Source organism: Calonectris borealis, chromosome 14, assembly GCF_964195595.1.
Source record: "Calonectris borealis chromosome 14, bCalBor7.hap1.2, whole genome shotgun sequence".
NCBI lineage: Eukaryota > Metazoa > Chordata > Aves > Procellariiformes > Procellariidae > Calonectris > Calonectris borealis.
In genome coordinates this window covers 21,379,652-21,406,410 of record NC_134325.1, presented here as the reverse complement: position 1 = coordinate 21,406,410, position 26,759 = coordinate 21,379,652, and the positions used below count along the sequence as shown (strand labels likewise).

At 40.7% G+C, this 26,759-nt stretch overlaps 1 protein-coding gene across 2 annotated transcripts in view; it reads left to right on the top strand.

Moving 5' to 3' along the window:
- Positions 1 to 26,113, top strand: part of PTDSS2 (phosphatidylserine synthase 2) — a 45,400-nt gene extending 19,287 nt beyond the window's left edge. Inside the window, exons 2-11 of one of the 2 annotated variants that reach the window (XM_075163684.1) lie at positions 2,726 to 2,911; positions 4,961 to 5,028; positions 8,041 to 8,175; positions 9,228 to 9,278; positions 11,878 to 11,991; positions 13,488 to 13,606; positions 14,340 to 14,454; positions 16,665 to 16,810; positions 21,981 to 22,166; positions 22,999 to 26,111. In XM_075163684.1, coding sequence (XP_075019785.1) covers positions 8,065 to 8,175; positions 9,228 to 9,278; positions 11,878 to 11,991; positions 13,488 to 13,606; positions 14,340 to 14,454; positions 16,665 to 16,810; positions 21,981 to 22,166; positions 22,999 to 23,143 — 987 coding nt within the window. In that variant the 5' untranslated portion in view covers positions 2,726 to 2,911; positions 4,961 to 5,028; positions 8,041 to 8,064 and the 3' untranslated portion in view covers positions 23,144 to 26,111. Of the gene's footprint in view, positions 1 to 2,725; positions 2,912 to 4,960; positions 5,029 to 8,040; positions 8,176 to 9,227; positions 9,279 to 11,877; positions 11,992 to 13,487; positions 13,607 to 14,339; positions 14,455 to 16,664; positions 16,811 to 21,980; positions 22,167 to 22,998 lie in introns of both variants that reach the window. The other variant, XM_075163682.1, reaches the window with a different exon arrangement.
- Positions 26,114 to 26,759: the final 646 nt, after the last annotated feature.

Sequence of the window (26,759 nt, the reverse complement as noted above, 5' to 3'; positions counted from 1 at the left end):
ACTTACTGGTTCCTAAGTGTGAAGCTGTATTATGAGCTTTTATATTACTCTAGTCCTTGGAGATCATCTGATTTTCTTTTTACTGTCCCTGTCTTCCCTGCTGCTGTTGTTTGTGCTTTGTGTTATTAACCTACTTTTCACTTAAGGCCATTAATGAAACTGATCTTAGCCACCAAGTGGTATCCATCCAGACTGGTGATTTTTTTTTTTTTTTTTGGCCTTCCTTTCAGTATTACCGGCAATGTCAGCTTTAGCCAATGGCTCATCCAGCTTTACCATCTTTCTACTGATTTTTTTCCCCCTCCCCCTGCCCTTTCTCCAGTTTAGCTAATAATTTGCCACTTGGACCTACACCAGTTGCCTTACTGTAATTCAGAAATGTAGAACTATCATGAAAATAAGTATGTATGACTATTTAGGCAAGACTTCTTTACAAACTTACCCTGCTTTTTATCCCATTTTCCATTTCCTTCCTGTAAATCACTGGCTTCAAGGCCTTCATTTGGTTCCATCCAAACCTTCTAGCAAAAGAGGAAAACTGCCTTATCCCCAAGGAACAATATTTTAGAGGGGACAAATCTTAAGTTCTGCTTGAAGGTCCATTTATTAGTCCACATTTGGGGAGTGTTATGCGTTTCATGATAAAATTAATTATGGATAAAGTCAGCATCAGTATGCTGACTTTTTAGTATTTGCAAATAAAAGATATTCTTCATTCTTATTGTCAACTCCTTTTATGCAGGCTTGAACATGCAAAAGGCCTGGTTTTGCAAGGGTTCGATGGTGCTTTATTGTTTTTATCAAGATAACATGCCCACACTGTAATTCTCAAGAAATTTTCCATGACAGTTATTAATGCCTTAAGAAATAGGGCATTTTAATATTCCCAACCTTTGACATAGTTATTTTGACTTAATACATCATGCCTGACAGCACAAGCAGTTTGGAGAGTAAAGTATGAAGTTCCTAACTAGCCCATAGGCTAGAGGGCTGAAGTAGCTAGAAATGAGCAGGTAAGAACTGGATCTCTTCTGTCCCTGTCCCTGGGTAGAAGGCACAGGCAAACAGGCCGCTGATGGAACTGCGTGGAGCAGCTGGTTGCCTTGTAATTCTGCAAAGTTCATTAGAATTTTATCCAGGGAACAGTATGTGATCTGCCCCTTTCTGACAACTCCTTTAACAATTCAGAAAGGTGGAATACTCACCACTGGTTTTGCATAAGTGTATTGGACTATCGGGATAGTGATACTAATTGGCTGCTTTTTCACTGACTGGGTGGAATAAATGAGGGGTTTAGACAAGCTGACCTTTTAATTCATATTTTTCTGTCTTAACATAGCATTTAATGTGTTCAGGCATTACATTTAGAAATACAAAATTGCGCACGCAGCGCTAGGACTAGTCTGAAGGGCTCGCCTGCCTCTGTCCCTCTCTCAGTTGTCCCACCTCCTCGTCATTGCAACTCACAGGTCACGGGTGGTGCTTTTGAACCTGAGCTTGCTATGGAAAACCTTGTACTCTGGAGCAGTAATTGGAGCAGACATATGCTTGCCCAGGCTCATGTGGCTGCTCAGACCAGACAGTTCTCCCTGCTCATGTCCTGTGCAACTTCTGATTCGCACTTCATAGCTTCCACCCACTTAGCAGCTCTAAGATAAGTGCCTTGCTTGGGCAAATAACTTAGGATTTGTTTTCTTTACTCATTTAGCCTTTCGGGTGGCATGGGTCAAACTCAAACCTCTGTTGATAAATAGGGGTAAGTGGCTGGTTGTGCACTCAGCCAGGCAGTGATCTCTGGTTAAGTGTTCATCTTGTGTTCGCAAATCTCCCTACAATGGCAACAGTTTAGTGTTTGAGCATAGTAATCATTAAACTATCGGGTATGTAAATGATTAGTTGAAGCCTACTTAATCAAAAGGATAGTCCTAATTTGAGGGAGGTTCATGGTGACAAGTGCATTTAAGGAAAACAAATATTAGAGGTATGCCAAAAATAACTTTATAGCTAGAGCTGAGGCCAGTCCAGGAAGAGAGATAACACAATGTTTGTACAGCTTTGAAAACATCTTGTTTCTGGTGTACACATACAGATTAAAAAGTAGTCTTCAAAACGTGTTGGGTACTTATGTCAGCCGTGGAGAAAGCACGCTGAATTGTAAACAGATCTTATTTTTTTATTATGAAGTATTGCTCAGCGTATTCAGCAGCTACAGATCATCTGTGGTCAGAACCCTATGTCTGTAGGAGAAGAAAAGCTCAGATAAGGATTTAGATTTTTCTGCTTTCTGATCTGTATGTACATCAGTTTCAGAACTAGTCTGCCACGTTTACGTCTGTGAGTAGTGTAAAATCTGTCATACAAGGCTTTATAGGTCAGAAAAACCTCAACATTTTTAAGGCTCATAGTCTCAAGGTGATGTTTGAAGGAAACAATGCTCAGTTCTTAGGGGAGAAGTGTGGTAATGAAAGGTTAATTCTTACTTCCGGCACGAACATAGTGCTTTTACTCTTCAAGGTGTGCATTCATTATAGGAAAGGATAGAAAACACCTTATCAAACACAAACTTTAAAAAAGTCACCACTGTACTTCTATCCTGCAGACTCACATTCAAAAGGCTGAAGTATTTTTCAGCAGCACAGTGGTGCTGGTTTGAGGAGAGGTTCCTCTCTTCCAAATAATCCTTTGACCAATGGAGGGGTTTTTTTGTTTGTTTGTTTTTCCTAAGCTGCATTCTAGAAAGACAGGAGGGTGCGTGCACACTCTCGGTCAGTCCTTCCAAGTGAAATTTGCCAGTGGATTTGAAAGATAATCGAATCTGAAGGAAGGCAGAAGTCTCAAGTAATGGATTTTACAACTTTTGTGTAAGGACAGCTGCACGAGAGACACTAGTTACTGCCTCACCAAGGAGAAGGTAGGCTGACCTCTGCTTTTCCTTCCCTCAAGGAGACCAAGGGGCAAAACCACCTCATAACGTGTGGTTAGAGGTTTGGGGTTTTTTTTTAATGACTGACCCCTAAGAAGACACTTCATTGTATTGCATAATTAAGAAATGGCAATTATGTTTGTAAACTTTAAGTGAAAATCTTAAAAGTTCCAAATTTCCAGTGAAAGCTGTTACAGAGTTCTGAACTTACTGTTATCCAGGCTACACCTGCCTTTTTTCCCCCCCCCCCCGGAAGTGTAAAGTAGGCCATTTTGATGAAATTAATTTAGCAGTTTTGCTGAAAACAGGTTACACGTTCTCACATTTCAGTCTATTTTAAAGATTGTGTCAGAAGCATGCTGTCAGAGACTTCTTCTAAAAATGTGGATTTTTTTAATTTCCCCCTCTTCCCCCCTTGAGGCTGAATTGGGCAAAGATGACATTTATCTTTGTTTCAGGGGGCAAACAAGCCTCTACGAAGCTCTGCAACACCATGGCTAGTTGATTTCAGGTTCTGAGCTGATAAACAAGTATGTTTGCAAGCCTGGAGTTTATGTTTAGTTCTTGCATTAACATACCTAAGTTGCCTTGGAGTTAATAGAGATAAATGCCCAGACCAGGCCTGAAGGTTCGTGGTTTTTTCACTTCATGGCAAACCATGTTCATGCAGGTGGAATAGCTTGCTGTCTCCATTCAACCATATGAACGACTGTCTTGATTCCTCTTTGCCCCAACCCAATTGTAACTATCACCTAGATGGAACCATGGAAGGAGAGCTCTGTTTTATAAGTGTAAACAGGAAACACCTAAAGGAAAGTCTGTTAAAATCATTCCAGAGTGATTAGTATGTGATGTTACTGAGAGATTTAAATACCTACTTGGAATGAGTCAAGTTTTGCTGAATTACCTTGTGTAAATTTTTGGATGTGGTTAGGAAAAAATGCCGGAGCACTCTGTACGCACACTGGCTCTGCGTTAATCGGCTTCCTCCCGTATAGGAGTTAACAAAAACGCTGGATGAGATTTCAGAGCCCAGAAATCACTTTACAGAATAGAGGCCGAACCAGTCTCTGGGTGGAGTAGGATGAATTAAAGGCATGAATGCAGCCCATGGACCACAAAGCTTGTATCCAGGACAGTCAGAGAGCCTATTACCTGAGGACTGAGTCTTTCACAAGAACTGAGGGGACAATGGTGGAGCTGGAGATGTACAAATACTTTAATTTGTGTACCCTTTAGATGTTGCTTCAGTCTGAGAAGAGCTATAATCACACATCTTGGGAGGGTGAAAAACGACTGCAGACCCTAAAGCAGCTCAGTTCTGCATGATGTTTCTTTTATTATTAAGAGTTTCAGCTGATCTCATAGGTCTTGCATCTAGCACCTGCTAAACCTTTGGTACTTTTTTTTATTTAATTCCTAGTAAAAGTGAAAATATGTTTGGTGTTTTTGAAATGCTTTCTGCCCCTTGAGGAAAAAACTTTGTCTTTGGGGAAAAAGATGGGCAAACTAAAAGCAGTGGTTCCTCCTGCCGGTCTTAGTCTTGACTGTTTTAGCACTACATAGGCAGAAGTTGGCAAAGCATGTTAACCATGATAGGGCTGGGAAAACCAAAGTTGGACAGGTCAGGTTATGTGAGATCATGGAGAAAGAAATTAGGTTAGCTCAGGAAGGATATAGTTCCTAATCCGTGGACTGCTAGAAAGCATTGCAAGTGGCATGTATCATTCCTTCTAATTCTTAAATACTTAGTTCATTGGGTTGAAGCGTTCTTATGGATCCTGGCCCATTCTCACATATCCTGGTCATTGCCTGAGCAACTCTGGCAAATTTACATAGCAGCCTGTCTGGTAGTTAAGGAGCCTTTCTGGTTGTACTCTTTAGGAAGGATGGTGAACACATTACTGAATGCTGGGCTTTATAATTTCTTGGTGGGAGCATCTCTTCTTGAAATGTTTAGTTATATTACAGTAAATGAATAATCGATGGCTGTTTTGTTTGAAAGCTTGCTAACATCCTGTTTGCCTGTTTCTGTAGCTTACTGGAGGTTTTGGCTGTGTGTCAGCGTTGTGTATGAGCTCTTCCTCATCTTCATACTCTTTCAGGTAAGTAACTTAGACTTCTAGTTACTAAATCCCAGTTTAATGTGGATATAAAATCCTTTGTGGTGTTCTTTAGAATTCTCGCTGACTACAGGAAATGCACTTCATTTTTGTGAAATCAAATCATTGTGCTATTTAATGAGACTTCTAGGCTGAGGAAAAATTATTATAATATAAAAATATTTCACCTTGTCGTCTAGCCTTCAGTTAGTCTCAGCCTAGGTTAGACACTGCAGTGAAGTGTTCTTGAATGAGTTGATAAGTCAGAGTTCTTGTTTAGATCAAATGATCAGGAGTTGGTGTTTCTGATGTTTAGTCTCTGCTCTGCTGGACATGATGTGACTTGCTGAAGTTGTGTACCAGCTGTTAGTTTCTTAGATCCTACAGATGTGGAGTGAATTCATCTTGTTTAATCTTTTGAAATACTTTCTTGGATGATAAGAGCTTTGAACGTTTTTTCTGCAATAAACTGAAACTTCATACACAACTTTGTGTAGTGGCAGCAAACTGAGGATGATGTTTTTTCTAGAAAGACATGCTATTGGTACTTCCAAATAAAGCATGTTATTTTTTACCATATTCTTGTCCTTTAGTAAACTGAGAATTTTGCCCTGGCTTTTACAGTTGTATGACTTCTCAGAAATGCAGCAGTTGAGGTAAAATATTTTGAGATAAGGGAGAACAGCAAACCTGACGCTATTAACAAAGGCATTGTGTTCCTGTATGTATACTTACATCACTGCAAATCAAGTTTGAGTGCCAAGAAAGTGCTCGAGATTTTGAAGGAGGCTCACCTTCCCTCAGTTACGCAATCCAGTGATTGCAGTCATCTCTTCAGGCAACAGCATGTTTTGAAACCAAAAGCAAATGTAGAGATACTAAACCGTGAGACGTAATTGTCCTGTTCTGTCAGACAGCTGGCTACTTTTCAGATTTAGATTCAAGTTAGAGTCCCCAGTTGTTCATTTTCAGATAGGTCCTTCTTGCTGACATCTTAGTAATGTTTGGTGCTCTGTATTTTAAAAAGGTTGTGCAAGTACCATCACATGCTCATCAGGTAGCTTCAAAAATCATTTCCGATGAGAGAAGGAACATGTTTTTAAAAAAAAATGTTTTGTATCTAGAGGCCAAGTGAGCTTGAAGAAGTGGGGCTGGAATTCAGAGGTGTCAGGATCTGCCTTCTGTTGGAGTAGGGCATTTGCTTTGCAAACAAGTTTTTAATATTGATCACACCCTTTCCAGCTAATCAAAGATTTCCTTTGGCTCCAGCATTTCTTGTTCTACTTGGCTTTCCTGGAGCCTCCCCAAAAGTCAGTGCCAAGCTCTCTTAGGAACACAAAACTATCCTTTTTTTTTTTTTTTCTTTTTTCTTTTTTTCTTTTTTTTCCTTTTTCTTTTTCTGTTTGCCTGGCTTGTTGTTTCAGTGGGCAGCTGGAATGTGTCCGCAGTAGATCAGTAAGCAGCAATGTGAGTTTTTGTCCCATTGACATAACCTGGGGGTTCAGTATAAACCCTTACGCAGGGCCCTAATATCTCATTAGGGTTTCTTTCAGGCTGCCTGTCCTGCTTGGAGGGAGTGGAGTTCTGACCCTTTCACAGGCATGAACAGGTCTGTCTTGCCGTTTTTTGTTGTTATTCCTCACCACTGAGGAATACTTACTCAGTTCCAATTTATTCTTATGTTCTTACTGTTTCATGTCACCCTGTTTTTTTTTCCAGGCATCCTTGTAAATGATACTCCTGACTAGCTGCAGTCAGACTGAATCATATGTTTCATTTTTATTTGCTAGTACTGTTGTCGTTCCAAATTCTAATAGAAAAGCCTGGAATTGCTTTGCTTTCCTCTGGCGGTATGTTATGTTACCAGCCAGTAGTTATTAAGGACACTGACTAGCTGTTGCTCAGCTCTTTGCTAAAAATCCATTATTACTTTGCACAGGTTTAAATAAGGTTAAAATTTTGCTGAGTCTGTAAGTGACTAAACTTCTTTAAAAGCAAATACAGGCTCGCTCTTAGTTGAAACTTGTCTTACAGTTAATGTGACTTTAGTGGTTTTATTCTGTAATTTTATTATTATTGCTATTAACTAATTTTGGCCTTGCCCTGCTTTTACTGTCTGCTAGTCTGTCATCGATGTTACATTGCTTCTGTTGTAAAACATTGACCACAACAGTGAGCAGTTTCATTGGGAAATACTTACTCAGCAAATGTGTGTGTGAGTTACTAGTAAATTAGTTCAAGTTTTGGTCACTGTTTATAACTAATATTTTGATAATTTCTTCCTTGCTGTTTGCTTCAAGTTTATTACCCGTGCTGCTAGTGGGACCTTATTTGAAATGACTGTTTATTCAACGAGCTGCACTAAATTTTTTCTGCCATGAAAGGCAGTGCAGTTCTCGACTTTCTGTAGCTGAAGTGAGCTGAGTACACATGCACGACTAATCCTGCTAACAGTGCACGTAATCGGTGTGCTCAATCTGCTGATGTTTGCATGTACAGTATTTCTTTTGAGCTGCATGTTTAAAGTGCTGCTGGATCTTTCCCATTCTAGGAAACCAGAAGGTCACTAACACAGGAGATGCAGCCATTACATGAGCCTTTCCTGAGTTACTGGCTGCTTTTTATTTACCCTCGCCAAGCTCGAGGAGGGGAGAGGAAGGGCAAAAGGGTCAGTGGGAAGGGTGAATTGTGTGCCAGCTCGAGTGCTAAGTTTTTGGGAGGGAGGAGGCATAGAGGAGTGGCTTAGGAAACTGAGTTAAGATCTCTGATTTTTCATCTTTAAGAAATCTTAATTCTGTGGTCATTTTTTTCCTTAATATTTAGTAGAAAGTCAGGTATATATGCTGTGTGATGCTTTGAGGTCTGGATGTATTTCAAGAATTGTTCTGCAATGTGTTTTAAAAAAAACCACCCACCCATCCCAGAGGATGCAGTGTTGATCTTAATTATCTTTGTACTTTTCTGTGTATTAATACTTATTAAGAGGGAAACATGGGTTTTGTGTTCCTTTTGCAGACTGTACAAGATGGCAGACAGTTTATGAAGTACATTGATCCACATTTAGGTGTTCCTTTGCCAGAAAGAGACTACGGTGGAAACTGCCTTATTTATGATCCTGGCAATGAAACTGATCCATTTCACAACATCTGGGTAAGAAACAAATAAAGTTACTTGCTAATGAGTCTGACTATTTTTTGGTAAAGGGTTGCTTAATTGAACTCTTCAAAGTGCAGTCGTGAGTCTTTCTGAGCGTTGAATGAGAGAACAGGTCATGACTAACTCTTCAGCTTTTTTATTTCTCTTCTCTTGATCTTTCCTGTCCATCGGATGGAGATGTGTCTTTTTATAGTCTTTTTATATCCTAATTACATTGCTGAGGAGAGGGAGTAAACTGTTTAACAATCCTTGTTTCTCACATTATTGATGTAAACCTTTTCCCCTAGGAGCTTGGGTTTATTTATGTGCTTAAAGAATCTTCTACTTACAGTCACCTTGAGGCACAAAGTTCAAAAGTTGCATGTTGCCACGCAACCCATAAGTTGCACTTTTCTGAATACCAGAAACTGTCAGGTTATTGTTTCTCGCTGGCAAACAGAAGACTGTTTCAAGGGCAAAAGAATTCTCATTGTTTACAACTCCCTGATTGCATGGGGCTGTTAGGACTTGTGTAGTGAGGAGCACTGAATCCTTTGGGTCTACTGCGTAAGTCTTCAGTGCATCAGGGACTGGAACAACTGAGAGCAATTACAGCTGTCCTTTTCTAGTTTTGCAACAAAACTATGAGGAGGAAAGGCACTCTTTGCCCAGGGTGGCAGGTGGCAGGACTGATAAGATTTAAGAAGTTCTGCTAGATACAAGATGGGGATCTGATGAAGAAATGCGTGTTCTTGCTCTGGCTTGAACGTGTTCTGCTTCTGTCCCCTTGGAAGGCAAGGAACATGACATTTAGCGTTTAAAAGATAGTCTTTGCTTTATCAACACAATCCTATTCCAGTTTCTGCCCCTTAAAATTGTGACTTTGCTTTGAAGATAGCTTGTTTGCTCACTGTACGTGAGAACAAAGAAACGCATAAAATGCATCTAGTATTTATATGTGAAATGACTGAAGTTTATTGCTGCATTTTTCTTGGGGAAAAAAAGTAAGTGTTAATGGGTTAATGTTTGTAGTGCAAAGTGACCTACACTCTCTTCTTGGTTTATAGGACAAGCTGGATGGATTTGTTCCGGCTCACTTTTTTGGCTGGTACCTGAAAGTAAGAATGCGTCTTCTGTTACATTTCTGTTACAGTACTATTCTACTTTTAAAGCTTGACTGCTTCTGTTTTAGTGATGCCAGTCTTTGTGATCAATTATATTAGGCAGTCATCTGTGAACTAGACTAAGTGTTTGTAATACATGAAAGGCTGAAAGGCTCTTTTTTTTTTTTTTTTTTTCTCTTCCCTCCCGACCATGTTAGGTCACCTCATTTCTTTCCAAAGTAACATTACATTGACAAGCTCCCTTTTCCACCATAATTCATTCTGAGGTCAGATCAATAAAAGTAAAAACTTCTGCTCCTGCAGCAAGATAAATACTTGAATGACCTTTGAATGTAGAGTACAGGGAACACAGCATTCAGAGAATTCAGTGAAAGTCTACTGTTACCCAAACATAGATGCATGATGATATGCTACTACTGTTCCAAGGCAGGCTTTTCCCAGTGGCATCCAAATCAGGATTTTAAATCATTAAATGGATAGTGGTTTAATTCTTGTTACTTTTTAGTCTGTATCAACCAACTGTGGAAAGAATTCCAGCTGTGCTTGTCTCTGGCAGAACACATTCAACATATTTTGCTGATTACTTTGATCTAAATATTAGCTTCTTTTTAACATGAGCAAACTTACTAGCTAACTTTATTTTGCCGTGCAGACCTTGTTTGGTCTTTTTACCTACAAGACCACCATATATATTAAACTATAAAAGCTCAGGCCATTTTAAAAATAAGCCAAAACTGTTTTGTTTTTCCTTTTCAAAAGTGCAGATGTATTCCTATCAGTGTTTTGTTTTGTTCTGGTTTTTTTCCCTTGTAACCAAAAGATGAATATGCTAGGCATGGGAAGACTTTGACTTTAGATCAACTTGTCTGTGGCGTGCTGTATTAGTATACAGAATTGTAAATTTGGAGAAACTTCATCCAAGAGAATTACATTAGAAACTTAAAATAGCATTTCAGTTACATTCTGTATTTATTTATACAAATAATGTCATACTGAGGAAAAAATGGCTAAATAGTGAGAGCCTGGTAACAAGACATAAGGGGGGTAGTAACACATTCCTGAGGAACTAGAATGGGGTAGAATTCAATATGCCAGTCCAATCAATCAAGCTATTATCTGTCTTTGTCTGGAAGAAGCCTCCTTTTTATTGAAGAGGCTGTTTCTGCAGAAATGCATGAGATGATTGTCATCTTGTCAACCTGCAGTCTGATTTGAAGAGCCCACCATACTCCACAAGGTGTTTGTTTCTGTGCTGCTAAGCTTGAAGGAAACTGGCTGCTATATTTCTTATTTGTCAGTTAATATATTTTTCTGTAAAAAGCTGGAAGTTGAATGTGTTATCTTTATAAACAAAGATGAGCACGTGTTTGGGTTTGTCCTTTTTTTTTTTTTTTTTGTCTGGTTTGTGTAACAGACTCTTAAGCTATATCTCAAAGCACCAGAATGGCAATATTGAAAATGAATGTGCCTCATTCATCAGAAATTACTGTTGGCCTCCCCGTTTGCTTTGGAGCCATTTAGATCACATGTTGTCAGACTGTGTGAAAATGCATATCTTATATTTTTCCATCTTCTGGTTGAGGCGGTCAATGCCAAGCTACATTTACTTTTGCAGAATCAGTACTAGCACATTTGGGGTTGCTACCTTCCATCTAGGCATCCTGCTGAGGATACAGCAGACCAGATGTACAGGCTCTCTATGCTCTTATCCACCTATAACTGTCTAATAAAGTGTTATCACAAATCTCTTCCCTTGTTTTGACAGTAGGCTGAGATGATACATATGTTCTAGGACTGTAGCTCAGCTGAATCCTTGTGCTGAATGTGGAAGAAGATGCTGCTCTTCATTGCTCTCCGTGACAAGCTGCTAGCTGGTATAAAGTAGACTCAGGTCTCCCAGCACAGTCAGGGCTGAGATTTAGTGCAGGTGACTTTTTAAAAGTTTGCATTAAGCAGGCTCTGAAGAGCCTTTTTCTGAGCAGCATTAGAATGATGCTACCTGTAGTGATGGAGCACCCAGTAATTCCATTCATTTAACTAACTTACTTCCTTCTGAATCCCATTTTGCCTGCCTCTTTTTTTTTACGTAATGGTATTAATGTCATCATCTATACTCTTCAGTGTCTTTCTTGTCTATTGTGCTGCATACTTGATAAGTTTAGAGACCTGTGAGCATTTGGCTTTACTAGACTATCACATGATAAAAATAAGATTGTCATGAATTTCCTGAGCCTTTTCTGGATACTGGAGACAAGATATTCAACTGCAGAAATAACCGGTAAACAAAGCACACCATGTGTGTCCTCTGTGTTCACAGTCCAGAAGAGTTAATCTCATATTCCTTAAGTAATCAGTTTTGAAATCAGGAAAAAAGGTAATAATTTTTCCATACACTGTTGCAAAACTGTTAATCTGAGCAGTGTCTCTACAGTGTTTATGGAATTCTCCTTTATTTAGATTTCTAAAGGGCATTAGTGTAAGTGGTGTATGATTCTACTCAGTCTGGTGTGCAAGTATTCATTTTCGTAATGGTTTTTAGTATGTTGTGCATCTGTTGTGGATATTTGACAGACTTTTTTCTCCCTTTATGTAGACATTGATGATTCGAGACTGGTGGATGTGTATGATCATCAGTGTAATGTTTGAGTTTCTGGAGTACAGTCTGGAACACCAGCTTCCAAACTTCAGTGAATGTTGGTGGGATCACGTATGTACCGCATAGATCATAATATATTTGTCTAAATGGAAGTATGTCTTTTAAAGGGAGGGGGTAGGAAGTGGTGAGAATTAAATTATATCATGTGCTTGTGGCCAAAGATGTATGTGTGACTACTGCAGCTCAGGAGCATTGGTGCTTCTCCGTGTTGAGTTTGTAATAAGTTTGTCACTGTTTGTATAATTTTGCGGGTTTTCAAACTATTGCACATGGTTAAATATTTGGGTTGGTTCATTTCACACCAGAGAGAGAACCTAAAGCTTTACCTGAACATTTTCAAATACTTGGTGATGGTAAAAACCATAAAATCTGAAATTAAGAGAAAGGTAAAACTTTGCGTATAAGGTTTCAGATGGTGATTTTTCTTGCCTGTTTAAAAAAACAAACAAACAAACAAACCCCAACCCCCTTCCCCCCCAAACCACAAAAAAACCCAAACAAACAAAAACAAAACAAAAAAACCCCGCCAAAACCAGACTCAGTGCAATTTGTGTCCAGCTCTTCCTTCTGTGCAAACCTATCTTCACTGTTTTCTGAAAACTGTAAATATTACTGTGTTTAGAATTTCTGGTGTGGTTTATAAAAAAGGTTTTAAAAGATAAAGGTTTGCCCTTACTGAAAAGCTGTATGGTCTTTGCACGTGATAGTCTGTAACCATTCTTGTCCTAAGCAACACACTTTTTTTTAAATTTATTTTTTATTTTCCTATGAAGTGTAAATTGGTTACCAGAGCAATCAAAATTATCCATATTAGGGCACACGGCTATGGTTCTTATGTTATTTTGGCTTGTTTTTATTCTTACAGTACAAGCTCTTTCCCAAGCTTGTAATGATTTGGTATGTGGTTGTATTTATAAAACTAAATGCATTATGTATAAAGACATCAAGCAAAGCTATTTTGCCTTCAAAAAAACTTCTTATGAAATTAACACTCAGTGCTCCGCTTCTTTGAATGCGGAGGATAGCCAATTTTTTTTTCAGCTCAAGAGCTCCATCTCCAGAATTAACGCTTGGCAATAAGACAGAGCATGGGGAGAAATCACTTGTTTAATTTCACATCTTGAGCCTGGAGATAAGTCATTTTTTTAGGACACAGCCTGAAGCTTAAAGAGTACATTAAGTTATTGGGCATAGTAAAATCCTGTCTGTAGGAACATGTTCAGATTCTTTTTTTGGTGTGTTTCTAAAGTTCTCACTTAACAGAGTGGAGTTGAGCTGATAGTAAGTGGGAAGAGGTCTGTTCTATAGCAGAATTAATAGAGCAGAAGAGAAGCTGCAGCAATCATCTGTGGAAAACTTTTGCTTTATTTGAGTAGACTTGGGCAGCTGAGATTCTTTCTCCCGACTAGTTCATGTACCTCTCTTCTCTGAGGATGTTCAATCCGTGTGACTGAGAGTGTGTCTGCATGTGTGTGTACCTATAGTATCTTCCCTTTTACAAGCTTTAGTGTTTCTTCTCCAGCATCACTGTGTTTTTCTCCTTTCAGTGGATAATGGATGTGATCTTATGTAATGGATTAGGAATTTACTGTGGGATGAAGACTCTGTCTTGGCTTTCTTTGAAAACATACAAATGGCAAGGACTTTGGAACATTCCTACATACAAGTAAGTTGGTGTAGAAAGTAACTCCACAAGCAGTAACACGGTGCAAAGTTTGGGCCAGTGTTAAAGATCTTGGTTGTTGAAGTGTTACTCTGTTGGGGTTAACGTGAATTAAAGAATTCATGCGTGTTTAGATGATTCAAGTATCTAGTAACTTATTACTGCATGGAAGCTTGTTTATGAGAATTTTATTTAACTTGCGAATGACATTGTTGAAAATATACCTGTCTGTCATGAGCATTGCCTCATGTCGAGGAATGAGGGCATCTTGTGGAAATGAGCTTATTTAATGAAATTGTTAAAGGAGATGCAGGGATCCAAGTCAGGATCATACTCTTGCATTCACAGCAAGGATCTATTTGGTCCTTGTGCAAATAATGCATTCTCTAGTAATCAGAACTTCATAGTAATTGGGACACTGAAACTTAAAATTTAATAAATCCCTGTAGTCTTTTACCAGTAATGAACTACCCTTTTTTTTAGTGTGTCTTTGCTGAGCAAAGCAGAACTGAGGAACTGCTTACTACAATGGGTGTAGTATATTAAAGTTTAAAATGATAGTCCAAATAACAGGCTTCTCTCTAACTCAGAGGGTTAATCTCATTAAGTAGTAATTTTTATGGAGTAAATGGAGGCATTTTGCATACGTGAGTTGGTGTCTCAAATGGAAATGTTAGTAGATGCCTGTTATGTGCTGTTTCTTAAAATTGCAAGAATGTGTTCTGCTTTTTTTCAGAGGTAAAATGAAGAGAATTGTCTTCCAGTTCACCCCGTATAGCTGGGTTAAATTTGAGTGGAAGCCAGCATCCAGCTTACGCAGATGGCTAGCAGTTTGCGGCATAATCTTTGTAGTAAGGAAACTTCTCTGTCTTGTCTTTTCTCTATCGTTTGATATAATGTTTTGTAACACTCAAGCAACTGTACAAACGGTAACTTAGGCTGAAACTCTTACATGGTGATATTTCTTTAGTTGAGGCTGGAAGAGATCACTTCCGAATCCTGCAGAAAAAATGTCTCTTTCCCTGTCTCTGGTACAGTTTAGAGATTCTTTGCAACAATATTTGTTCTTGCTTGCTGAACAATGTTGATTGGCAATGCGAGCAATGTAAACTATGATATACACATAATTCAGCAAGTAACTGCTGCTACCAAAAACATTGGCTTTGGATGAAAGTGGCTTGTTTCTCTCAGTCTTAAGCAGATACATATCACATTACAGCTGGAGGGGACTGTAACCAAAGCCTCAGGCTTCTATATGTTAGCCCTGAGCAGCATGGGTCCTGAAGCGCACAGTTTTGCCTTAGATAATATTTTTATACATATTTTATTCAATTATCCTAGATTTTTTTTTTTTTTATGTTTCACTGAACACGTAGCATGTGATGTATTAACAGTATCCAGCTTGACCAATTCAGGGAAAGTAGCTCCCCCATTTAGACAAAAGAGAAAGTTGACTTCTCCAGCAGTCACAACAAATTGACAGTCTACCTCCTTCATCTAGCCATCTGGGTGGCTGAATTTGCATTATGGGAATGCATCATCTTGGATTCGTAACTTCCCTTTCAGTCACAGGTATCGCGCACATGACACTGATGGGGAGGATAAACTTGGCAGCTCAAGTGCCTTTTCCCCAGTCCTGCTTCTTGTCAGCTGGGGGACTTTGGCCTCTGTGCTATCCATGGGATGTCATTTGGCTCTGATTTGAGCAACTGAAACTTAATTCAGTTCAGTAACTGTGAAGTTTAACTAAAAAAAGCCTTGTGACACTTCTAGTGATTCCAGAGACAATGGGCATTAACCAGTTTCTATATTACTGCTATGGTACAGGATATAACTGTGTATTTTTTAACAGTTGCTAGAACAGCATACCTTTAAGCATCTTGAAATATGGGGAATATGAGACTGGTGGTGGTTTATTTTGGTTTGGGGTCTGTCCAGTGAAGTTCCCTGTTACGGTTTGCTGAGTGGGACACGTTAGTCAGCTTGGCAAGCCACCACCACCTCTTTCTCTCTCATAATAACATAGCATTTTACGCTGATGTCAAATTGCAGACCTGAGTGTGCTCCCGGAACAATGTGCTGTCTGTAAGTACTCAAGCAGCATACAGCAGTGCCAGCAATGAGTGCCAGGCAGTTTGCAAACTCAGTCAGTTGAATACAAGTTCACATCACCTGATTTCTGCTACATAAAACATTTGCCAAGTTCACATAGCACAACAGACTTGCTGAGGTTCCCATAGTTTATGGGAGAAGTAAAGTAAATGTGCCTGCATAAATAAAATACTTTTCTCCGAATGGTTACTGTGTGCATACTCCCAACTTTTTGCACCCTGAAGAAATAGGGTTTTAGGTGTTTTAGATTTCACAACTGAGAGATTCCATTGAATTTATACTAGTCTTTGGTATAATAATGTTTCTTTTGGCAAAGCCTAGCTTCAGCTGACAGTTTATAAGCAGCTTCAGGTATTGGCTCACTCTTTTGGATTAAACAACGCTTAATTCCATTTGTTATCATTTCTTTTGAAGTGAGAAACTTGTGTCTTCTTGCTCACTTAATCACATTGCCAGGGCAGCTCACTTGAGAACATTTTGCTATAAATGTATAACCAGTTCTCCTAAGTTGGCTTTGGCAGTGACGTTTGCATAACTGTGTGAAAAAACGAACCAAACCAAAAAACCCCAGGATATACTGTTTATGCCTCTTGTTATTATGGGGTTCCCTCAGTCAGATTTTAAATGATCATTAAAGGACAAGTTGTTGCTTTTAGGATTTGTTATCAGTAGTTCTGCAGGTACTTCAAACTCCTGATAAACTTGTTCAAAATTAGAGGCAGTGCTTGTCCAAGTTTCTGTTGTGTTTTTTAAATACCTCTTCCAACACACAGAAAATTTTTACAAACCCAACTGTTCTTGGTCATTCTTACAACTGCTGATGGTGCGCTCACTAATACTGAGTAGGACTTCAAAGGAATGGTGGGGGGAGTCATGCAGGGAGAGAGGGAGATTCCAGGCTTCATTCAGTGAAGTCTTCTGAATGTAATTAAAATGTCCTTTTTCTCAGTTTTTATTGGCAGAGCTGAACACATTTTACTTGAAGTTTGTCCTTTGGATGCCACCAGAACACTACTTGGTCCTGTTACGACTTGTCTTTTTTGTCAATGTGGGAGGTGTGGCTATGAGGGAGATCTACGACTTCATGGACGACCCGTAAGCCAGTCCTCTGTATATACCATGTCAAGCTTCTCTTGCTTTATTTTGAATTTGCTCCAGCTTGTTGGCATCCATCTCAGGGCAGTAGTTCAGCTTGTCGGGGACAAAAAGACCTAATTCCAAAGCATCTGCTTTGTGTTCTTTTGTTTTGGAGGTAAAATTCTGACTACATCTGGTTAGAGAAAGCTGTTGTTAAGGGCATTCTATGTGCACTGTTTTTAACCTCGGTTTTTAATAAATGATCACTCTTTTGAGAATGTAATGTGTAAATTAGCTGGAGTGCCACTGGCTTCTGGGCAGAGGAGTACTGAACTCCGCTTTCAGACTGATAGCCAGGAACTACAGTCCTTAGATGTACCTTCTAAGGACAACAGGGCCCAAACTAAAAAAAAAAAGTGTTTCTTAAAGGCGCTTCTTTTCTTGAGCTATCTTCCGACTGGTCCCTGGTCCTCTGGAGCTCTCGTGGCACTCTCTTGCAGATCAGAGGACCCTTTATAGCAAAGCGTATTGAAGGCGAAGTGCACCCATACACAACAGTGCGTGTACTTTCAGACTGTTCCTACTTAAGCATCATATTTGTCCTTGCTGCTTTTGTTTCTGCAGACCATGTAAGACCTGAGAAAGCTTGTTCTCAAAATCACGTTTTCTTTTAAGTTGTAGTAGTAATGTCACAAATTGCCTGAGCCCACATCTTAAGTCTAAGACAACGTCTGGCTTCAAGGGATGTTCATTGTCTGTCGCTGACCAACGCAAAAAGTGTCTGTGTTCAGAATTTAGGGTTCCAACATTCTATGAAGATCAGTTTCCCTTGCAAGGCTTTGACTCCTAGAACTGGGAAGAAGGGTCAACCCACATTGCTTAGTCGGATTTCAGGACATTCAGCAGTGGCAGGCTGCCCCTGCCTTTGTCGGACCTACTGGTTTGGGACGTGCCTCCAACTCAAAGGTAAGAAGAGGTCTCTGCCTCTCACTGGTGAGCTCCTCTCCTTAGCACCATTCACAATCTTCTAGTCCTTGTGTTTGGGTTGGAAAAACTCTTTTGCCCTCTGTTCAACTACATGGCATAACATTAAAATTTAGGAGAATCATCAGTCATCAGTGCTTCATTGCAGATTCATTTTGTTTCAATGAGCTGGAGGACTTCATCCAGCAAGCAGAGACTCTCATCCTGAACTGCATGTCTTCATCATTGCCAGCACCGCCTACTCTTCTATTTCTCTTGGTGGGTAAGGTGACTAGCCCCCTCACTTCTGAGGTTCATGGCTCTGCTTGATGCACCATAGAGCTGACCTCATCAGACTGTTCATGCAAAATGGCAGAACCTAGCATCTGGTCTTACCTAATATCTTCTCTGCGAAGGCTTTTGCAATTGGACTTCGATTCCTTCGTGCATTTCGGGTCATCAAAGCAGAGATAACATACCCTCGTTTTACCAACTTAACTGGATGTATTTTCACGTGCACATCATTTTGAACCAAGGAACCATTTTGGATTCTTCCTGTTGTGTTGTAGGGAGAAGCTGCTGGGGAAGAGCAGGCTGTACCAGAGGCTCCCATCTAACAGCATGTGAGAAGCCTTCCTGACCTTTTCCTTTTGGAAACTCACTCAACTTCTTAATGGACAAAGGTTGGAATATTCCATTGACCTTCCCTGTCAGAAACATGGCTCATTGCCTTGTCTGGTAGTGACGGGATTGTCTGAGATAAACTGATTAGATCTCTTCAGCTAACCTTGCAATATTTAGTCTAGAAAGTAGTGAAGTTCAAATATGAAGACTCCCTTTTTCTCATTCAGGATTCTTAGTATCTGCAGACAGTTCTAGGGCTTTGCTTTCAGGCACTTTGGTCTGAGCATGGTGACAATAAAGTATCTAGAATTGAAATAGTTGAGGAGAAGGGTGGTTCTTAAAGCTGTTCTCCAGCTCTTACTTGCCATGCTGCTATTGTGATCGACATGCTGCCTCTGAGTTCTTGAGGACTGGCTATGCGAAATGTTCCTGACCAGAAATATCTTGATGCAAGAGTCTGTAGCATTTGATCTTGTCATATCTTCCTGGTTTCTAGTCTTCAGGTCTCTTCCAAGGAGTCTGCATTGAGGCCATGAATTTTAATCTCATTCATCAAATAAACAAATGAGTTTTCTTTAAAAACTTTCATGAGTGGAAGGGCAGGAAACAAACTCTCTTCCTTGGCAGCTTTAGGTTCTGCACAGCTCTTCTGTTGGGGTTACCTTTAATTCTTTTTTTTCAGTGTGCTGTCATAAGCTAGTGAAAGAAGACGATGGCAAATGAGGAAGCAGATCAGCAAAGCAGAAAGCTGACCTAGTCATCTGAACAGCTTGAGTTCACAGCGAGAGATCTGCTGTTTTGTTTTTTCTCTCTATCCATGTGTTAAGGCTAGTTTCTGCCCGTTTAATCTGTCATACCAGATGAACCACCTGGAGCAGTTTCTGAAGTCCTTCATCTGAGTTGATCTAGGCAGGATGCTTTTTAAAATGGAACGCATTCATCCCATCTGCATCAGCAATAACGTACACTTGATTTAATGCATCGTATTTTATTCCAGTGTATTTGGACGATTTTGTGTAGTTTGAATTTAGCATTGGTGTCAAATATGACTCTCAGGCCTCGTGTTTAAGAAACCATGTGTTTTATGTGCTTGACTTGCAATGACTCCCCTGGATTCAGGAGAGGGAAGAGAAGCTCTGTTTGCTCTCCATGCTTAGATCCCTTCCCAGATACTGAGAATCCAAGGGGATGCAGTGGAGCAGATATGTCTGTGCAACAGCAAAACGCCTGCTAAAGGGAGGCTGCTCTCCCCAGTGCAGCTGCTGGCAGCTGATGAGAAGAGGGGAAGAGAAACTGGGAGCAAATGTGCAGTTGCAGCTCCCTCTGCCCCGGCGCTATCGGAGATGCTTGGGGCCTGTTCTAGTGTGTGCGCACTGGGCAGTATACCAGCTGGAGGCGAGGGGGTGTCAGGCAGGCTTGTTTCTCTGCCTAGCAGAGGGAAGCACTAGCGGAGCAGCCACTCTCCAAGGAAATCCTAGTCAGGGATTTGTAAGGTGGCTTCTCTTTTTCTCTTTCATCCACTGCATGGCGAAACCGGCATGAAAATACGGCCCAAAGAGCTTACGTGACTAGTGAGTATCACAGCATTTACTAAGTCAGCGCCTCAGCCAGACAGGAGGCTGTAGATCACAGCAGTCATAGACCAGACTAGAATTTCCCGTTGCTGCAATGCCCTAGAAGTACCACAGAGGTCATCTTAACATGTCCATCCCTCTCTCCCCAGCCCTCTGCAGGTTTGTTATATCGCTTTGCTCCCCATCTCTTCTGTCCTGCCACAGTAGTTCTGCCACTTAACACTGAATTCTTCCTGGATGTGTTTCATTTCACATCTTACGCTGTGGTAGGAATGCAGTAACACAGTAAGCTGGACAAAAGAGAAAGGACCTGGTAGGAAAATACCTACCTGGTAGGAAGAATACACGATGGTTAAGTGAGAGGGCAAGGCCCTTTGTAGAATAGATGCTCCCTGTGATTAAAGCAGAGACATATAGAACAAAGGCAGAATAAGGAATAACAGAAGGCGAAAAGAACAGCCACCTTTAAGTTTAGTTGGTGGTGCTTCTATTTGCATGGTTTATCTCGGGCATCTTCAGACACATAATAATCAGTTAAGGTAGTAGGTGTAGGGCTAACAGGAAAGTCCACCAACATGCTTCTTTGTGTGGTTTTTGAGTAAAAGATACCATCCAAAGGCTGTTGAGAAAAGTTAGCTGTGTGTGCTTGCTAGTGAAACAGTTGGTGATTATGGTGGTTGAGGGTATTGCTTTTTTCAAGTTCAGTCTTCTTTGATTCAAATCAGTAGGATTTCAGGAAACATTTAATTAAATCATGCCTTTGAAAAAAAGGGAAAAAATACATACAACTTCTAGTAGCTTTCTCTCGGTTCTTTCCTCTAATAGGAATAAAATCCCATTTTTAGATGCAGAAGATGGGTGATGGAAGAACAAAAAATTAGTCTACCAAGCAGAAAGTGATGTACTTGACTGTGCTGTTGCATAGCACATCTGCGTGCACCAGTGGTGCTGCAGTGGGCAGGATTTCAGTGCAATCTAATGCATAAAAAAAGGGCTTGTCCTGTTGCCCAAACAGAACTCCATTTGATTATTGACATGTGAATCATCTGGTCTGTCAGGTCAGTGAGTTGTAAAAATGTCAAGTCTAGAAATGACGTGAACAGACAAGGTCAAGAAGTGGAGGATTTAACTGATTTAGATCAAGCAACTTACCCACGTTTCTAGCAATAGGCTATTACCTGTGAGGGTAATGAGGTTTCCTGAAAGGCAGCCTATAGGTATTTTTGGTTTTATATATTTCCCATGCAGGAATAGGTGACCCAAAAGATGGTATATTTCCAATCTCTCCTTCTGCAAGTTGAGCCTCTGAATAGATGTCTTGATTCTACTGCAGTTTAATTTCTGGCATTACTGATTGATGAGTCCTTCACTAGACTTGTACATAGCACTGCAGCTTCTCATTGCCGTGTCTGGTACAGCTTAAAAACAAACCCTGGGGATTAAATATTAATCATGTATTTGCCCCAAGGTTGTGTTGTCCTAGAAGTGAAACGCCGTCCTTGTGTCTTCCAGTATCTTTTGTTATTAAGCTTGCTTCTTTTAAAATCCGTTCAAAGATCATTAGTGATGGCTCATTGAATACCTTTTTGGGAAGAGAGTACGTTTCAGAATGCAATTATATAGGCGTTAAATATGGTTATGGCAGTGTGACTTGACATTTGCAGAGGAAATCTAGGAGTAGAGCTCCTATTTCATACTGTACCCTGAACCTCAGCTCATCTCAAGCTGGTCAGATAATTGTTTTATGTGGATTTACCAATACCCTGAAAATGGGGATAATTCCTTGTCTCATGTGATGAAGTTTTAACTTTTCACATATTTTCAGAGCCTCTCAGAGGAAACTTAAGTAATACCAACATGAAAGTCGTCAGCCTACATAGGCTTAGTACATGTGTAATCCAAACTAGACTTCTAGAATCGTGCAAAGCTGAATGAAATTATTACCCCAGCTGTCTTTTTATGAGTATTTCTCTGGATGCTTAATTTTACAGCAATAGCTTTGTTTTATCTGTGCATTTATTTTGCAGGAAGTTCCATAAGAAATTGGGTCAGCAGGCATGGCTGGTTGCTGCTATTACTGCCACGGAGTTTCTGATTGTCGTGAAGTATGATCCCTATACACTCACACTTTCTCTTCCTTTCTACATTACCCAGTGCTGGATCTTGGGGATTATACTTGTGCTCACCTGGACAGCCTGGCGTTTCTTCATTCGGTAAGCAGTGTTTGATGTGCTACATTCAGGTCTAGCCTGGGTCTTACGGGAGGAGTTGCTCTGGACATCCGTTCAAAAGCGCATCTTCAAACGTGCGCTGTCTTTAGCCTTCAGTGCCTCCTGAAGATAGATTACAACTCTTTTGGATGGCTAGAGCTGCAGTGTTTCTGTGTAAGAATTATTAAACAGGGAGTTCTCTGTGCATGGTCCTGGCAGTTTTCTTTCTGGATGAAGCCTCTGGTAGCTTTGGTGTTTGTGGGACTACTTGCGTTAGTGTTGCTGTAGAAGCAGGTGACTGCGCCTGGACTTCCTGGATGAGTGAAGGTGGCAGTCAAGATCAGTGTTCTGTTTTTCCTGCGCTCCGAGTTAGACAAGACTAAGATGTTTTGCAGCTTCATTGCAAGAACAGTCTGCCGTGTTGCAATTGTCTGAGCTGTCCCAGTGTCAGCGACAAGTGAGCCCAGTTAAATGTGTTTGGTTTGGATGCTGCTCTGTGCGAGTAAATGAAAAGCAGCTGCACAAGGCTGAAAGAATTACACTGCTCTATAGAGGAGACCCTGTGCAACAGCAGTGGTTGCTCTTGTGAGCATGCTTCTGAAAAAGGTGATAATAGCCAGACTACTAGCAAGAAACACAAATTTCAAGTGAATCAATGCCATCCGCAGTTTTAGAAATTCACAGCCAAAAGGCTCAAGTGGGTTGTTATCCCAAGGGCACTTGCATCCAGAACAGACTTGCCTTATTGTTTTTATTGTATATTGACATTGTTTTAGTGTATATTGACATAGTTTATTCTCATCACTAGTTCACATCTGTTTGTTTTTCTTTTTAGTGACATCACTTTGCGGTATAAGGAGATAAGGCGACAGAAGCAAGAGCACAAATATGAAAAGGACAAATGCTTGAGCAATGGTGATGGACACTCATCAATACTGGATGAACAAAATGGGAACAAACTAAGGGAGAGGAAACTTTGAGCAACAGACAAAGGGCTAAAAGGAACTCCTAGTGCTCAAGTTGGCCTGGTGGACAGTTTCAACCTTATCCTACCTAACTTGTAATTTTCATAGTTAGCTTTCCAATGTGTGAAAATCCTCTCGGGGAAAAGATGTCACTTTGACATGCACACCCTTTCTCCTCATGTACACCTAGTCAGAGTCGGAGAAAGTCTGTGTAGAGGGAAGTCAGAACCAACACCGTTGCAACAAGATGGGATCTTCATTCAAGCGTGTTGTATGTCTTCCTTGAAAACAAGGTTTGGAGACAAGGGGCTTTAAAACAAAGCGCAAAGGGAATCTAGCTGATCTATTTCCAGTAAACTGTGAGATTTTGATTTTGATGTTTGGGCATTAGGAACACTTGTTTTGGAGTGTACAGATACCAGACACAGGAAATGATTTTTTTTTTTTTTTTTTCCTGCTGAAACTACCTTGAGCTGTGGAGTAAGATTGTTTAAAGTGTTCAGCCACCAATTAACAGAACTGCAGCGAGATAAACATAGATAAACTGAAGCTTGTGAACTAGTTGCGTAACTTGCACAGAATGTAATACAGTACACTACTGTTACAGCCCCTGTAATATGGGGGTTATTGCCTTTCTCTAAACTGACTTTCAACATCCTGGAATAGCCTACAATAGTTTTATGTTGTATCACAGCTCTAGGGAGACAGACAACTTCTCCTTAGTTCATTTGGGTTTTTGGGGGGTTTTCTGTTTCGTTTTTTTTTTTTTTTTTTTAATTCTTCTTTTTGTCTTGGTCATCTCTTAAATGTAAGGCAAGGTTAAATAAGAAAGGTCAACCTGCCTTTCCTTCGCTTTGTGGAGTAAAATGTATTACAAGCAGAAAACTGGGAGTTACTCAATCAGTCTTAAGTTATTTGCCTTATTCTCAGCTCTTTTAGTTTGCTTACCAAGAGCATTTAATTCTTGGTGTCTGCTGTATGGGACACGTAGGGTTCTGCCATCCTTCAGAGCTGCCCCGTTCCTCCCAGGGTAACTCCAGACTGAGCAATCTCCTGAGTCCAACTGGAAAAGGCGTTCTCTGCAGTCACGCACAAAATAGCTGTTAATGTGCCCCCATCCCTGCCAAGAGAACAAGCTGAGGCGAAGTGCATCGTTCTTCCCCAAGCACTGTGTAGCAGTGGAGGTCTGCAGGCCAAGCTAGACAGCATTTTTGCTAGTGATTCAGCATCTAGGAAAAGAAATTGGAAACCTGGGCTGCATTTTTTTTGAGGTCATTATTCCAAAATGTAAGTGCTACAGTAAGCATCAATTTTATAACCTCTGCTCTAAGCCTTTGCATTGGCGTCTGAGGCACTGATGTAACCGTAACCATATCACTTTTTAAATACTGTGATCTAATCTGGCTGTTAAAGGGTATTTTTCAGGGAAGTGTTTATCCAGAAGAGAATGACATAAACACCACCAGTAAAATTTCAAGAGTGCAACCCCAAACTTTTTAAGTGGCAGGAGACTTGCAGAGCTGCTGACTAGTAAACATCTGCATTTTTGGTCCGTTTTGGTCTTGTACATGAATGACAACCAAAATGTGCATTTCTCCCCTGTTTACAGAATGACCCAAATTTTCCATCCCTAAAGAATGGGCACTTATCAGTAAGTCAGTCTTCAATTAATCGAGCAGTTTGGTTGCATCTGAAGAGCTCAACAAATGAAGCAGAGTGTATGGGCCAGGGGGGCTGCCCCAGTTGCTTAGCAGAGGGAGAGGAGGATGACCAAGATGAGAGGTAGCATCAGGCTTCTTTCTCGAGTATGTACAATGTACTGTGGAGAGTTGCTCAACGGCTGCTCTTAAATGACAGTATTTTGCTGCTGTGAGGTAGTGAAGAATATATGGCTGTGTAACTAGATGCTGACAAGTTTGTGAATGGGCAGACAATGCTGAGTTGAGCAAGTATTTGTTTCTATGCCTTTCTACCCGGAGTCGTTCTACTTCCAGCTTTAGACCAGTCTTTCAAACTGTTAACGGATTGTTTGGTAGCTCGTACCAGTGTGTTGTGCTTGTGTAGTCCCAGCTGAGCAAGGCTCAGGTCAGTATATCTCCATTCTGTTTGTGCTGATTAACACTGTGGCCCCCCTCTGATCCCTTTGCAATAAAACCTCCTGGGTCTGTCTCATGATACGGGTGGTAGCAGGCACACGTGGGGAGGATCTGTCACTGTACCTGCCTCCTCCTCCCCTCCCTGCCAAAGACCCACTTACGTGCGTTTGAAACAACTGGTGAAGAATACCTGGTAACGATTCTGGAGCTTTGATCTAATACGTAAAACACTGACTTGTTTGTCTATATCCATCTAAACAGCTTTTATGGTTAGTCCGGATAACTGAACCAGTGTAATAAAGCGATGTTTGCTGGTGTGTTCTTTGGTATAACGTGTGCGTGCTCGTGGTTTATCTAGCTTGTCACCTTGCAAGTGGAACTGCGGGGCTAAGGGGACTTGGTCTGAATTCCCCTCCGGTAGAAAGGCTGTCAAATGCATTGGTGCTGTCGGTAATGGATGATGGTCCTTAAGGTAATGATCTTGTCCAGATTTTCAGAGAAACGGATGTTACAAGCCCTTGGTCCACCCTTGTAATTCGGAAATTCTTCTTGCAGTACATTTACACGGGTGATCTTTCTGCTGTGAAGTGGACTTGGGCTATGCACAACATGTTGAGTAACTTCATAGTGGCAGTGCTTCACTTACAGGCTAATGTCTAGCGTTGCAGGTGGGCTCTAGTCATTGCAGTCTTGCCTGGTTTTCGGAATCCTTTTGTGATCATCTCTGAGAAGTATACTCAAAAGCAACCTCATATGAAGGAGATGAAAGGACAGCTGATCAGCCTCACTGAAATAACATTTGGGGTGGCATAAAATGAGACTGTCCCTACAGAGGTGAAAGAGGCAGCAGTCTCCCTCTTCTATACACATCTGTATCTTGCTGCACATTTTCTTAGCTTACCTTCTTTGTCAGAAAACTGGAACAAGATACCTTCCTGGTGTGGGTATGCCCTAATATTTGTAGTGAGATTTACCAAAGGTAAGTTCCTGGCTTTAAAAAGGAAAAATGCAGGGGAATGGGTGGGTGGGTGAGAACATGCTCAGCTGATGCTGTTGTGGGTGACTTTTTTCTTGCAAGCGGTTTCTCTTTGTTTCAGAGGCAAGCGAGCAGGGGGTTTGACACTGCTTTGAGGTATATAGTTTTGATGTCCCTCAAGCCCACTTGTGTGGACTGTCATGTTTGCTGCAACAGGATTTCAGGTGATGGTTCCGAGTTTTTAATACTCTGGTAACTGCCTCTGAGAAGACCCCCTGCCTGCACCCTCGTTTCTGTCCCGGCTTGCATGTGATGCAGTAGTGCTCCACAGCCCTTAAAAAACAGTTACTCCCTTCCCCTTGCTGTACACACGCAGCTTTAGTGAATGCAGCCATTGGGTTCGATAGTAAAGGGGCTGCCTGAAATCCCCTGGTGTTGCACGAAGGAGGTGCTGACCCTGCGTGCTGCCAGGTGTGCTGTTCTGGGTGAAGATTCAAGGGGAAACAGCTGCTTCAGAGCATCTTAAGTTACTCAGCAATTAGCTTTACTTAATTGTTCC